The sequence below is a fragment of the Lethenteron reissneri genome, chromosome 16 (assembly GCF_015708825.2).
Source record: "Lethenteron reissneri isolate LAM-NWPU_2019-01 chromosome 16, ASM1570882v1, whole genome shotgun sequence".
In the NCBI taxonomy this organism is placed as follows: Eukaryota; Metazoa; Chordata; class Hyperoartia; order Petromyzontiformes; family Petromyzontidae; genus Lethenteron; species Lethenteron reissneri.
In genome coordinates this window covers 1,505,840-1,521,504 of record NC_083794.1, presented here as the reverse complement: position 1 = coordinate 1,521,504, position 15,665 = coordinate 1,505,840, and the positions used below count along the sequence as shown (strand labels likewise).

Below are 15,665 nucleotides of genomic sequence, written 5' to 3'. Positions count from 1 at the left end.
TTCAACACATCAGTTTAACTTATATATGAAAAAATTCAACACATCACTTTAACACGGAGGCTTTCGCGACCAATATCATCCATAATACAGGCGGCAGCCAGACAAATTTGGCTACCGCCTGATAATGGCGGTTAATATTACTGGCGAAACGTCGTACTCAGATTGTAAATGTTGCGGATTTGCTCTCCAACGCACCGGTGTGCTGTACTAGTAACGAATTGGCATGTTCTGTTTACGTGACAAACCTTACTAATTGGCTGTGTCGGGTGGTGGAGGGTTTAACGACACATTTATATTTATGCAATCTAACCCAAAAAACCTCTATTATGGATTTCAACACATCTAAGGGGGTGGGGGGGGAGGTAGCCGGAGACGTCAAATCTGATGTTACTAATGTATAAACCGGACAGCAGAGTAAAGAACCAACGGCAAGATGAAAGTACAGTGATCCCTCGTTGATCGCGGTTAATGGGGACCGGAACCCCTCGCGATAGGTGAAAATCCGCGAAGTAGGATTGGCCCCCTAGGAATTTCCATATATGTGTGTGTGGGAACCATAATGTTTAAAATATGTATATTTATACTTTATATATATATTTTACTTAAATCTAATTATAAAACCTTAATATTATACATTCACACTCACACTCTCTCTCATACGATACGTATTATGGTGTTCTACACTCACCAATGACAGTAGTATCTTGAGACTTGACTCCAGTAATGACGACGACGACGATGACGGAGAAACAGACGCAGGTGAAACACCTGCTACTGTTTGTTTGCTTAAACTAAGCCTTTTAATATATGTTATGTTAAACTTCTTTCACACAGTACGTATCCAACCGTACTAATCGGAGGTGCGGGGCGAAGGACAACAAACTAAACACTAAAATCAGTTCTGAAGAAACGAGCTTTCAATTTAGACTTAAAAGTGCATAGTTCCAGTGGCTTCGGAATATCGAAAGGAAGAGCGTTCCAGACGGCTGCAGAAGCGCATCTGAAAGCACGTGATGCGGTGACCGTCTTCGTTTTATGGCCGCCAAAAGCCGCCTCGAGGTGTACCAGAGTTCGTCTGATGATTTATGCTCCTTGACGAGATCAGTAAGGTATTGTGGTTCATTTGTAGCAAGCACTTTGTGTGTAATGAGCGTGACCTTATACAAATATTCATTTATATTTATGAGGAACAAACTGTTAATTCTCGTGAAATTGAATGATATCAAACACAATGTGTCTTCCCACTTACGTTAGCATGGGCGGCACTAATTGCGTACTTTCCTTACGTCCAATGGTGGAAATTCCACATTCACCATGGTGGGTGCGAGTCGCTTCATTATACAATTGAAGGGCTAAATTAACCCAGTTGCGAGTCACGTTCTGTGCCGTCTGGCTTTATGAAGAAGGGCATTGCCTGAAACATCGCTCATTATATATTATTAGTCTGTGAAGGCAGTGTTGTTTACGAGTGTGTTTAGTTCGTTTTACAGAGCTGTCATCGACTATATTGCCGAAGGAAAGTCGGTTGGAGGGTTGATATTCGTTTGACTGTAATACAAAGGACGACAATTGTGAATGTGCGTGGTGCCATCGGTTTCACCGTGACAGTTAAAACAAATTTGTCAAAACTCACTGATAACATCCTATAGCACACTATGATGCTATAACGGCAAACCCAAAGCACTTGGCCACACTATTTATAGTGTGTTATAGCATTTCTTTTTGGCTGTTCACAATTTGCTGTTCAGATTCCATAGCGAAACCACAGTGGTACCACACATTGCCATGATTACCTTACATTACAGTTGGGATGGTGTTTTATTTCTTCATTTAGATCATTACAGGGACTCCTCTACTTACGAACTAGTTAGGTTCCAGAGGTCTGTTCGTAAGTCGATTTGTGCGTAAGTCCAGCTTTACTCCGGTCGATTTCAAAAACGTTGTAAGGCGTGTACACTAAACACGGGGAATGGCTTTAAAAGTTGTATAATCTCCTGTAGATGTCGATGCCACTGGTTTGTCATGTTCTGCAGATATAGATGCCTCCACTGCCATCTATTGCGCGGTGGTTGAACTTACAACTCTCAGTCGAGACGGGCAATTGGACATATGGATGGATTTATTCGATCTCTGAAAGTTCATAGGTCAAATGTTCGTAAGTAAAGGAGTCCCTGTATAGTTTGTTATAGGAAATACGTATGAGTTTTCACAACATTTTGGTACAATTCACAGTCAGACCAATGATAGAACACATTTTCGCAATCCCCTTCCTTCCTATTACTGTTGGGATGGTGTTGCTAAGTGCTTTGGTTTTTGCCATTATAGCATGCCAGTGAGTTATAGGATTTTTTTCTGGGTTTTCACAAACTCGTTTTTTGATTCGCAGTGCAACCAGTGGTACCACAAATTTTTGGAATTCCCTTCCTTCACATGACAGTTGGAATGGTGTGGCTCAGCATGTTCGTTGCGAACGTTTACACGAATATCAAACGTCCAACCAACGCCCCTTCGCTAGCATTGTTTGACATTTATTTAACTTGTTTAAATTAATGATGAATATGTACAGTAATCTTGTGGAATCTATTATGTGTACTCCAGTGTTCATCCATAATATGCAGTCTGTATTCCAAAGACCTGCTGGATTAATAAAAATAACATTCTAAATGTATGTATTGTTTGTAACTAAATGTAAAATATATATACATACAATACAATATACAAATGGGATAAACTATACATAATTGTCAATGTATTTTCTGGAAACAAGATATTGTAGAGTATGTCAAAAGATTATTTGAGCGATTAAAAAAATATATTGATTTAGAAATATGCGTTTGGAGTATTTGGCTGCTATAAATGTCCATATGATAAGCCACTTTGTTGAGTTATCATTTGTGGCCAGGTCGCTTCTGAAAAAGAGCTACATAGCTCAGTGGGCCTTATCTGGTCAAATGGAAAAATGTTTATCAATAGTTAATAGATACATGCATTCGCGCATAATTCGTAATCGAGCTATGAATTGCACAAGCCACGATGGTAATGAACATTAGTCAACAAATCACAGGCCTCTATGTTATTTATACCGACCATATAGCATTTAACAGACAGTTGGGGCGAGTGCTGTTAGCACACACCTATGAAGGCCGTCACGGCACATGAGGCATAAGTGTGGCGCCTTTGTCTTCCAAATGCCGATGTTTACGCCCTGCACAAGGTACTTATTTGAGGTTGAGTCGACCTGGGGGAGGCCCAGAACCGGTTCAGATAATCGTCACTGGTATTAGCCGTGAGCGGGAATCGAACTCGGGTCGCCGGTTTTCTAAAAGTGTGCTAACTACTACGCGACAAACACCTATGCTCCCATACGTGCGTGCACGCCAGGTAAGCTTTTGCCATCAGCACTGCAGACAATGCCACACCTTGGCATTCAGACTGACAGCTACGAACAATCAAGGCTCTTTGCTATGAATAAGCCCTCACGTCCCAGATGGCATTTCCACCCATAATCCTGATGCGTATTAGAGTTAGAGCTTGCATCACGTGACTCAACGAGAGCTGCATAAATGCTGACATTGGCACCAGCATCGCTCTTCCTCCAGGTGGTCCTGGGTAAAGCAACTGACAGGAAGACGTCTGCAGAGGCCTGCGGTCCGAATCGCCGAACATGAAGGGTATCCTCGTGCTAGCCTGCATTGCTGCAGTCATGGGTAAGTATAACATTATTGATCATTTACCCAGTCAGGCTGATGCTGTATAGCAACAACATTTAGCACCCTTTGCAAAAAAATTGAGAAATTATGCTGTCAATGAAAAGAAAATATTCATATTCACGTAATGTAACGTGTCAAAGATGTGCTAGTTATATCGGAAATTACAAATATATTGTTGATGTTTCTGTTAAACACAAATGCTATTTCACAATGCAGTAATTCATAGTTTTGTATGTTTAAGTGTTTGTTTTATTTTAAATACGGTACAGGAAATGTTTAAGGTTTAGTTTACAGAACAGTATTTTCTTTGGCCATATAAAAAAGTCCCTTCGTCCATAAAGTCACCAAATAAAAGAACAGAGCATATAAGAGCTGACAGAACCAGTCCTAAGAAAATATCAAACAGAGTCCAATGATATACCAGTAACAGATGTTCGTGCGTCATTCAATCAGTTCCTCAAATTAAATAAATGACTGCTTTGAGAAATTAAACAAAATATTTAAGTGATCAGTCTCTCATGCAGACAAAGCATTACATGGGAAGATCATCAGAGACGACTACCAGATGAGTAGTAACATCTTGACCAACAGAACCCAACGTTGGTTCTGACAAAAACACTGCTTTGGATTTCTTCCTCAAGCAAGCATCACTATTAGAGCACCCACGGCATTGCGATGAACAGCACAGCAGAGTTCCAAATCACAGCACTCGGCAATGCTCATAGATTTCCTTTTCTGACCTCGTGTTGTTAAGTGAGTTGCTTTCATCCAGCGATCTTTGTGGGGAAAACTGGGAGCCAAATAAATTTGTAGTGTAATAGCGCCGGTTGGTGGACAGCAGCGGTAACTGCGGTGGACAGACAGCACACGCGCCGGTGAGCGTGAGCACGGCTGTGTTGGCAGAGCGGAGGAACGAGGGTAAGGGTCACGGAGGACCCCATCTGGAGGCCTCTGGAACCTGCTGGTGGGTTCTAGAAGGGAGGCGCGGCCAGGGCGGAGCCATGCCGCACTGGGAGCATGAAAGGGCCTGAGAGCGTGGGCTCGAGGCTGCCGGTTCTGGAAGTGGACTCGTCTCGTCCTTGCTGTCGTTTCACCGCCGTCATCGCTAAACGTCTCCGCTAGATATTACGTTAGGAAGGACAGTAGTTGGCTATCTCAGTCAATGCCGTCAGTCTTAGATGGCTAGTGTTGTGTACAGACGAGACTGAGCTACTGTGGCGAGTGTGCGGACGAGACCGTGGAAGTTGATCATTAAGAAAGTGCCTCCTAGAAACTCTGTTTCTGAATCGTTGACACTACACATGCATGCTGCATAGAGCTGACTGAGCTTTTGAGTGATAACAATTCCAACCGTGCAATTTATACTTTGGGGGTCACTGAATAATAGTAATGATGAATAATTTTTTTGTTCAAACTGCGTGGGACTATAGTAATTTTATAAAGTAAAAATTTAATTCGTGTCAGATAAGCTCATATGACAACATTCTAGACAACGGGTGGGTATTGGTGACGCTGAGTGGCACAGCACTTTGCACAGTGTGCTGTGAATCCGGCTACCTTAGTTCAATTCCCGACCACGGCTAGCATCGGTGGTGCGTGTTATCTGAACCAATACAGAGCCCCTCGCCTTCAATCACTTGCCCTGACCCGCATGGTGAAGGATGGTCAAATGCGCCTTATGACTTGCAAAGTGTTGGGAGGCAGTGGATTGACAAAGGAGGCTGTACATGTTACTTTTGGTGCAAAATGTAAACTCGTCCAAAATGTTCACCAATTACTTCAAAATAAATTCCCGCAAGTCAGTAAGACGTGGCGAGCAATTCAAGTTCTCAACGGGGTCGTATTTGGTGACCTCAAACAGTTTGGTGGACTGTGTGGCTCCAGCCACCGTACGGCCCAGATCTGGCACTCAGATTTTATCTGCTCAGCACTTTGTCGGGCAGCTGACAAGGCAGCATTTTAAAGAAATTATATCCAGGATGCCGTTTGCAAATGGTTACCCGACGCTGATTAATCATTTCACGGTGATGGACTGCTGTCTCTGGTTCCACGTTGGAGCACGTGCATAGAAGAGAATGGCGACTGCGTTGAAAAATAGCCCAATGTAAATGGAATGTCATGCATTGCGAAAATATTGCATTAATTCAATGGAGGTTATCGAGGGGAAAACCCCCCAGAAAATTCCGAGCGCAATTGTTCTACGAAAAAAGAAAGATAATTATCTCATTCCAGGAGACAAAATGTTGAAGCACTGTACACATTGCTGGCACCTTCTATTGCCTAGACGAGTGGTTATTCTCAACCTTTGTTGACGACTCTACCCCCCCCCCCCCTTGTTTAATTTTGTTTCAACCGAGTTATCCCCACCCCCTTGCCTGACCCAACATGGTTCTGAGAAATAAATGTGAGAATAATAAACATCAATATTTGAACCAGTTGTCCATTTTGTGAGGTATCCTAACTAGCTAGCAACTGCAAGCGAATAAAAAAATAAACATTCACCGGGCGCTCTGCATGCGTGACGTAATGTGCCGCATTGTTTACGATTAATGAGTTTAGAAAGGTATTTTATACAATATGGATTTACATTTTTATCGTAATTATTGTATATTGGCAGATTCATAGATGATTATTCATCAATGTCTCTGATGCATGACATACATTTCACGCATTTATGAATCACCTCGTGCACCCCCTAAAACATTGCCCAGGGGTCCGCATTACCCACCCGGTCGAGAACCACCGCCCTAGATGCTCGGCCAGGCTCTCTGGGCCAGGCTGCCCCGGTGAGGCAGGAGGACAGGCTCGAGACTCCCAGCTTACATTGTATTCGTAGATTAACTGGCCCATCATTGAGTTCCATCGCCCAGCAACTATTTCACGACAGAAGCAAGGCGGCTGATCTGCGTCACACGCGAGGTTGCGCAACCATTTTGAATAATGCAACAACGTTACTTTCAAGAGCATTTAATCGGGCGATGTCAAAATTTACCAAATTCATTAGTGATACCATGATGTGTGTGGTGCAGCCTCCAATGTTTATGATCCACTTTCTCTCTCTCTCTTCCTTCCCACCCTTCCTCCTGTTAAGGCCACACACGGCGTTATTGTACAGAACGTGTTGAGTCTTCGTCTTTTATTGTTTGCGCGTCGTCGTAACGGCGATGAACTCGCGCTGCGCGTTCCAGGGCGTCTGGCGGCGGCGACGCTCCCCTCGACGCTCATCGTGGGCGGCTCTGAAGTGGCGCCGCACGCCATCCCGTCGCAGGCCTCGCTGCGCTACAACGGGGTGCACATCTGCGGCGCGGCCCTCATCCGGACCAACTGGGTCATCACCTCCGCGCACTGCTACAAAGCGTGCGTCGCTTCTCGTGTAACGGCTGCAAAATCGGGGTTCTGAGGGCCGTGTAGCCCTAACAGCTGTTGGGGCAAGCGCTGTTAGTTAGCGAGCACCTATGAAGGCCGGCACGGCACACGCGGGGGTGGGTGGCCAGCGCCACGCCCGGCCGGCTTTATCTCCCTCTTGACGATGTTTACTACACATCGCACCAGGTACTCATTCGAGGCTGAGTCGGCCTAGGGGAGGCCCGGGACGGGTTCAGATCATCGTCACTTGGTGTTGGTGGCCGTGAGCGGGAATTGAGGGTGCACACACACACGCAGAGAGAAACGAAAATGAATTCACTGCCAATCCTCGCCAGCGCTCCTAACCGTTGCGCAGTGTATGAGAGACAAGCGTGGCCAGGACTGCACCTGCCTCCCCCCCCCAGATATAGAACTAGAGGGGAAAGCGCAGCTCGTGAGCATCTCTTCAGACCGAACCTGCAGGCGATGCGCCACGCGTACGCACAGTCGCACAAGGAATGACGAGCGAGCGGTAATAATCGAACGTCACCATTATTGTGTCACGATTTTTACCAGGCACGTCACACGCACGGAACACCGCTGATGGGCATCGTCAGCAACTGAGCTTGAGTAGCTGAGATGAGACCCCAAGTGCAGTCATTACCACGGCGCCACCCATTATATGACGAATGCCAACATATACGAGGATGAGCTGTCAATTGTTAGGTGATAGCAGTACAGCAAATCGGCTGTGAAACCTATCTCTGTGAACCTTTCGAGTGTCGCGCCCTCGTGTGCATGGCTTGTCTTTGTGTGCTCCGGTTTCCTGCCAAATGCCAAAGACGCATGAGTGGCCTTGTGTATAAACATATCAACGAACGATCACTCTGTGCCTCAGAGAGGCCTCCCTGGGTACGCAAATAAATGTGCGAGTATTGCAGCATAGCCACGTAGTCTGTTCTCCTATAACGGGGGAGTTGCGTTATTGAAAAGTCGCATTGTAAGAAATAATATAGGGGGTAAAGCACAGTCCGTGACAACACGTGAGACACGTACGCGGGCTGAAGAAAGACTGAGGGCGCGTGGGTGGCGTCTAGAATCATCCAGCAGCATCCCACTGCCTTGTGCGATGATGCTTCGCCGAGGCAGCCGTACGGCCGCTTAGTCCGACTCGCGCGACGTAGTTTCATTCACTCAATCGCGTTATATACAATTCGCAAACGCGTTATATAAACAAAAAAACAACGTGTTGCCCGATACGTCCGTCGCGTTATATCCAATTGGAGTCGTGAAAACAACACGCAGGAGAGCAGACTGCACTCTTGGTGGTGCTGACACGTGGTGAAGCCATTGCACGCGTTGCGTATACGACGAATCGACTCGCGCGCGAATTCCCAGCGCACAGAATCTGAAGGTCGTCTTGGGAGACCACTCGATGTCCAAGGCGGACGGCACGGAGAAGACCTTCTCGGTGTCGCGCGTTGTCCGCCACGAGAAGTTCAACAACGTCACCAACGACAACGACGTCATGCTCGTGAAGGTAACGTGCACGGTGGCGAGCGGCGTGGGCAGCCTCGCTCCCCGTCGCGTGTGTCTCTGCGCAGCGGGGATTAAGAGAGAACGAGCTCGTGGTTAGCGCTGAGTTGTAACGCATCAGTTCAGCCCCGGTCGATCCACTGCTTTGGAGCGTTCGCGAGACGAGTGGGAAACTCTCCGCGGGAAATGCTTCGTTTTCCAAAAATGCACCAATTATGGATTATAACATAAACTTCTGTGCATTTGTGTTTGACTGTGTAAGTTGTATTTCGATTTAAAGCTTTCGTGACTGCAGGGATTCATATTCTTGGTTCTTTCGGTAGGTAAAGTCACGTAGAAGGGAAATAATAAAATAGGACAAAATTAAAACATTAAGTATTTTAATAATAAAAATGAAATTGTAATTATTATTTTAATAATAAAAATACACTTTTAATTATTATTTTATTTCCCTTCTACGTGACTTTACCGAAAGAACCAAGAATAAGTTGTATGCATGTTTGTTGGACTTCTTTCGCACCGTACGTAGCCAACCTTGTTGATCGGAGGTGCGGGAAAAGGACAACAAACTAAACACAATAACAGCATAATAAAGGTGTTTGGGTTAGATCACGTCAGTATAAATGTGTCGTAACCCTCCACCACCCGACACAAATTCGAGTACTCAAATGCATCAGTTCTCAAATTGTAAATGTTGCGGATTTTCTCTCCAACACGCTGGTGGGCTGAAGTAGTAAACTAATTGGCGTTTTGTTTACGTGACAAATCCCTTACTAATTGGCTGTGTCGGGTGGTGGCGGGTTTAACGACACATTTATACTGACACGATCTCACCCAAAAACTTTTATTATGAATAATATTGATCGCGAAAGCTACTACGTGTTAAACTGACAATAACAAGCAGTTTGACAGAAATTTTTTTGAAATCTACGTTTGATTTTTGAACTTCATTTTCCATTCAATCCCCAACTGTTGCCATTGACCACTGCAAACATCGCTTATACGCAACGTTGGCCTTTCTTCGTAATCAATGCATCATGCATCTCGGAGTGATTACGAGCAGTCTTCCCTCTGTGCGCAAACCGCCGAGGGAAAGCAACCATCATCCAGCGTAGACCCGGGCCACCCTTGCAAGTTCTACGCCTGCTGAAACGCAAAAACACACTTGCGCTCAAAGCTAGCCAGCCGAATGAGCGTACCACGCACACGAAACTTCCAAATGCGCCACGCGCTGCTGTGCTCGTCACGCCGCCGCTGGACGTAGTCGCATCACCACCCATCTCGCCCTTTGGCCCCCGCAGCTCTCGACCAACGTCGCCCTCAACGCGAACGTCCAATTGGTGGCCCTGCAGACGAGCGCCCTACCGCCTGGAACGCTGTGCAACGTGTCGGGCTGGGGCACCCTCCAGGAGAGCAGCAACAAGGTGCGACTGACTCGCGGTCTGGGTGCGCGGAAACTCACTCAACGCGCCAATGACGAGGCGAACCCCCATCGGTGTCCGCGCGCTGATGTGGGCGGCGCTATTGGTCAGAGCGATTAGCCAGGCCTATCCATGAAAACAACTCCTCGCATCCGTGGATAAATCAGTCGTGGATGAATTGGAGATTATTGTTATGTTTGTTATTTGTTCGTATGAGGCTTGTTCACCCAGGAAAGCCGCACTCATTCCCATGACACTCTTTGAGGAAGGCCCTGTCGAGTTTTCGCAATCAGGGGCCGATGATTGCTTTGTAGATTCCGGTTGAGTATGTTGTGGGTGATATTTCTAATTTGTCAAGCGTGGACCATATTACGGGATACGTTCTCAATAGAACTCGGCTTGTCCGTGGGAATAAGAGAACTTTCACTCTTTAGCTGAACTGCATGCACATAAATTGTCAGCTCTAGTTTCCCTGTGAATATCATTTTACCCTAATCATACTTGATTTATTGTTTCAATAATCAAAAATGTTCCGTTCCCATGTGGCATTTTGTAACTCTTAAGAGCGAGATTTTAGATAATCCAGGTAGCTCTTACATGGATTTTATTTGCTCTTTGAACTATGCATTTGAATGTTGCTGTGCACACTTGGAAACAGCGATGGTCATGGCGACCCGAATGGGGACGGAAACCCCAAAGACTTCTACTTAGCCCTAGAGTCAGGGCTCAGCAGATGTGAGGTCATTAAGGGCTCATTTTGAAGCGAACACAAAAACCACCGCAGTCTATAATCACGTTAAGAAGGAACCAACACTGAATACAATCCACTGATGGCAACACTAAAAAACTATTTTTAGTTTATTTTACCAGGTAAGGCCCACTTGAGCTATGTAGCTCTTTTTCAGAAGCGACATAGCCACAAATGATAACTCGAGTGGCTTATAACGTGGAAATGTATAGCAGCCATATATTCTAAACGCGTGTTTCTAAATATAGAGGGAGAACCCGGAGGACCCGAAAATAAATCCACACGACCACAGGTAGAGAGACATGCAAACCTTCAAATATACAGGAATCAGGGTCGGGATCGAACCCACGACCTCCTGCATACCAGGCGAGGTAATTACCATCTCGCCACTGACGTCAACACAAACGTGAGGACATCAAACTCAGCGGAGGGCTGTGTTAAGTGTGGAACTTCGGCGAGTAGAGTGAACCGCAGTCGCGCCGCCAAAGAAAGTTGGTGCCAGCTTTGGGTATCCGGGCGTCATCCGTCAAATGGCGCTGGTGGTGGTGATACACGGCCTGTTGGTGAGCCAGAGTGCGCGGATCTTCACTTTAATTGCCGCGGTGTCTGGGCCAACAATCTTTCAGCGCATCAGGATAACTTGGCCGGCAATGGAGATCGTATTAATCTCCTCCAAAGTAAACGTCCAACTGAGAATATAGTTTCATATTTGCGAAAAGGATATTTCCGATGCGTAATTGGATTTTCCATGTGCATTTGAGTGGGGTGAAAGCAGTGATTGAGTGATTCCTGCGCCGTGCTATCATCCCGGAATGCTGTGCTCAATCCCAGCCGCGACGAGCACCAGTGACGTGAGACGTCCAATCTGGTCTTCCTCTATAACACAGGGTTTTTTGGGGGTTAGATCGCATAAATATAAATGCGTCGCTAAACCCGACACCACCCGACACAGCCAATTAGTAAGGGTTGTCACGTAAACAGACCGTGCCAATTCGTTACTAGTACAGCACACCGGTGAGTTGGAGAGAAAATCAACAACATTTGCAATCTCAGGACCGTGACGTTTCGCCAGTAATTACAACTAGCTTCATCAGGCGACAGCCATGAATGGAGCCCAGTATGTAGTGTGTGCGTGTGTGTACGCAAATATCTGAGTGCGTTCGTGCGTGCTCGGTTTGTTTGTTTCTTCTGCAGGGTTCGGACGTTCTCAGAGCCGTCACTGTGCCCATTGTGAGCAATGCGCTCTGCAACAGCACGCTGTACTACCGCGGATTGATCACAGTCAACATGCTGTGCGCTGGCTTTGACCAAGGGGGGAAGGATGCCTGCCAGGTGAGTCGTTGACCAGGAGACTTACTAAAGAAGGAATCAAGAGGAGAGGGGGGAGTTAAAAGAATATGATAATTTTACAAAATTCCAAGGCCCTTTTATGAAATCCTGAGCAGTTTAATGTACGTGTGTATGTATGTTGACATTTATTTGCACGGTACGTAGCCAACCGTGCTAATTGGAGAGATGGAAGAGACAGGGCGTTCAGGTTACGCTGCACACAGACACGGGCCAGTCACTGCAGGCTCGGCTAAGTCTGTGATGTCGTGGACCAGAGGTGGTCCGCTCCTGACTCCACATTACGCCGTGATGCCCCTTGCTCGGATGATGTTCAGACGAGACATTCTTCGCGAATAAACTGACAAAGTCAAGTGAAACAATGGGAAATTATCTAAATCACTCCGCAGACTGATCGATTCCTGTGTGTGTGTAAGGAGCGGTGGTGTAGCGGTTAGCGCACTGCGCTACGAACCCGACGGCACGAGTTCGATTCTTGCTCACGGCCATCACCAGTGACGATTACCTGAACCGGTCCTGGGTCTCCCCTAGGTTGACTCAGTCTCAAAGCAATTCCTGGTGTGGTGTGTAAACATCGTTACTGAGGGAACAAAGGCGGCCTTCATAGGTGCTCGCTAACAGCACTTGCCCCAACAGTCTGCGAAGGCTATATTGGGGGGGTCTTTGTCTTTGTGTGTACGTGTGTGCGCGTGTGCAGGGTGACTCTGGCGGCCCCCTCATATGCAGCAATAAGCTCAAGGGATTGGTGTCGTGGGGCCTTGGATGCGCCCGACCCCGCTACTTTGGAATCTACACGGATGTTTCTCGCTTCATTTCCTGGATTAACAAGATACTTGCCACCTACTGAGTCGACGCATGGCCACAATCGCATGAAGGCATGAGATGAATCATCTTAGTGGCAGCCAAATGAGTTATGTAAATGGATTGACTGACAGACAGAGCAATTCTTTAATCAGACTTCCAACCCCTGCCAAACCGAAGTTGTGTTTGACACGTAGGTTTTTGGAGCCAATGTCATGATTCACGATGGTGTCACTTGTTATTCAGAACCACTTCGTCACCCGACAAAGCCGAAGACATGTATTTTCACGAGTACAATTACAAGCGTTTAACAATGGGCCAGTTATAGTTTCAGCTCCCCAGATGTGATTATGTGCGACATTTCGTTTGAGACTACGTCAGACATCGGGACACGATTCGGGAAGGCAGAAATGAACCGCGTCACCAGACCCGGCTTCTTAAATAAATTTATTAAATTTTTATAATGATATTAAATTAAGGAAATGACGATCACGACTTTGACACCTGGACATTTGGAGTTTGCATGTTCTCGCTTTGGTCGCGTGGATATTTCTCCGTGTCCTCTGGTTTTTTTTCTCCGCATTTACAAGCATGCTTTTAGAGTGTTTTGCTGCTATAAATGTCCACGTAATAAGCCACTTTGTTGAGCTATCATTTGTGGCCAGGTCACTTCTGAAAAAAAAGCTGTACAGCTCTGTGGGCCTTACCCGGTAAAATAACAAATAGTGTCAGTTTACGTGGTATGGTGATTCTAACTTCCTAGATCTTGCCTGATGATGGTTGACGCAGTTTCAAATGAAATGTCGCCTACCTAATTGCTGCTAAGTTTTGTTTGCGAGATTTGTTCTTTAACTCACCGGTGACCTGTGAAATAATAATCATTCGCGCGTCGTTGAACACTTTGTACGTGCGGCAATTAGTGTGATTGGCTTGGTCAGGCGGCGGAGGGACTTCACGACAAATGTTGTCAGGTGACGACTCCGAGGCCTAACCCAAACATTGAGCGACTGACGCAAGTCTCGCTGTGCTCGCAACGCAGCCGACGTGGCCCGAATTCATCTCACAGGCATGCCATCACCTCATTCCTTCACATGCCTCATATTCTTGGCTGCCATTCCATCCCGAGTTGTGTCCATCGATGTCCCTCTTAACAACGTGATGCGCTGAAGTCCTTTTTTGCGTGTTTTTTTATCATAGCAATTATTAAGTTTTTGGATTCTTGGGTGTTTTTTTTGTAATCAAAGTGTCACGTGTATCTTTCTTGCAGTGGATTTACTGAATGTATTTTATACTGTAGTTGGACCTTGGAGCTTATTTATAATCTGCGTGGTTTTCACTTGTTTATATCACTTTTTTTGTGGTTATGAGCCGGCAACGTTCACGATGAATGACTGCGTTGACCAGACCTTGTCACTGATAGTAAAATGGAAAGTCTCCACATCGACTCGAGTCGTGCTCGGACCCCACCCCTTTGCTGTGTTTTTTTTTGTGCGGCTGTCATCCTTGTCTTTGTATGCAGTAGGTCATGGGTTCGATCCCCGACCCTGGCGCCTATATATTTGGAGTTTGCGTGTCACTCTCCCCGTGGTGGCGTGGATTTTTCTCCGGGTCCTCCGGGTTTTCCCTCCACGTTCAGAAACGTGCGTTTAGAGTATTTGGCTGCTATGAATTTCCCCACGATAAGCCACTTCGTTGAAATATTTGTGACCAGGTCGCTTCTGAAAAAGAGCTATATAGCCCAGTGGGCCCTAACTAGTGAAATCAAAAAGAGTTTTTGGTTTTAGTTTACAGGTGTTTTTTACTCTGGCCCTGTTCTCACAAGCAGCGGCAAGCGGCACTCTCTGATGGCTTGCTACACAGCTCGGTACATTCATATTATCCGTGATCATTTAGAAATTTCCCCTCGTGCAGTTGGCTGGCGGTGTTGATACCACTCGGATTCCATAACGGCAGCTGTCAACGGATTGCTGATCAACCGTGGCGAATGCGGATCGAGAGGAGAGGCTTGAGGGGAAAAAGCACACGGAAGTAAAAAAAGTTTACACAGCAACCGCGGTCTCTTTAGCCGACGTTGAGTGCGGTAGGTTCTGGTTTTCGTCTCTTTAGCCGAGTGCGGGCAGGTTGTGGTTTTCTCGAGTTGATGATGACAGTGATTTTCATCATCCGCACCTCCGAGTGATTAACTTTAGCAAGAAAACGAGTAATCGCGTAATTTGTGTGCTTGTTATACAGCAAACCAGCAGCAGCCGTTATCATGGTTGGTCCAACCGCATCACGTGATCTGCATGTACCTTGCTGATCTCGTCAAGGAACGATGAACCATCACGAGAAATTCGGTCATCCTCGCAGCTGCTTTTGGCCGAGCCATCAAACAAAGACGGTCACCGCATCACGCGCTTTCGAACGCGCTTCTGCGGACGTCTGGAACACTCTTGCTTCCGATATTAGGAAGCCACTGGAGCCCGTGCACTTTTAAATCGAGGTTGAAAACTAATTTATTTCAAACTTTTTGCGTGTGTTTAGTTTATTGTCCTTTCCCCGCAACTCTGATGAGCACAGTTGGCTACGTACGGTGCGAAAGAAGTTCAACATACATACATCGGGTTCTCGTTTGCCACTCATTACCATCGAATCAGATAAAACAATAGCAGCCTCCAATTTCCACCGTTTAATTCCGATCGCAGCGCGGAAGAATTTTGCACAAAGTAGGACACGTTATTTGCATGCGGAAAACCCATCCCTCCGAGGTCATCGGAA

The 15,665-nt window shown here is 46.2% G+C and overlaps 1 protein-coding gene across 1 annotated transcript; it reads left to right on the top strand.

Moving 5' to 3' along the window:
- The first annotated feature begins 3,570 nt into the window (after positions 1-3,570).
- Positions 3,571-14,357, top strand: LOC133342850 (trypsin-2-like). The gene is made up of 6 exons (XM_061552177.1): positions 3,571-3,707; positions 6,899-7,067; positions 8,454-8,595; positions 9,893-10,015; positions 11,955-12,092; positions 12,805-14,357. The coding sequence occupies exons 1-6, from the start codon at positions 3,665-3,667 to the stop codon at positions 12,952-12,954; spliced, it is 765 nt and encodes a 254-aa protein (XP_061408161.1). The 5' UTR covers positions 3,571-3,664; the 3' UTR covers positions 12,955-14,357.
- The last annotated feature ends 1,308 nt before the right edge of the window (positions 14,358-15,665 follow it).

What these genes read in the sequence shown, in the direction of transcription:
- LOC133342850 (XM_061552177.1), top strand. Translation starts at nt 3,665, where the DNA reads ATGAAGGGTATCCTCGTGCTAGCCTGCATTGCTGCAGTCATGG. An exon ending in CTGCATTGCTGCAGTCATGG is followed by an intron (nt 3,708 to 6,898) that starts GTAAGTATAACA and finishes TGCGCGTTCCAG; the next exon opens with GGCGTCTGGCGGCGGCGACG. An exon ending in TCCGCGCACTGCTACAAAGC is followed by an intron (nt 7,068 to 8,453) that starts GTGCGTCGCTTC and finishes GCGAATTCCCAG; the next exon opens with CGCACAGAATCTGAAGGTCG.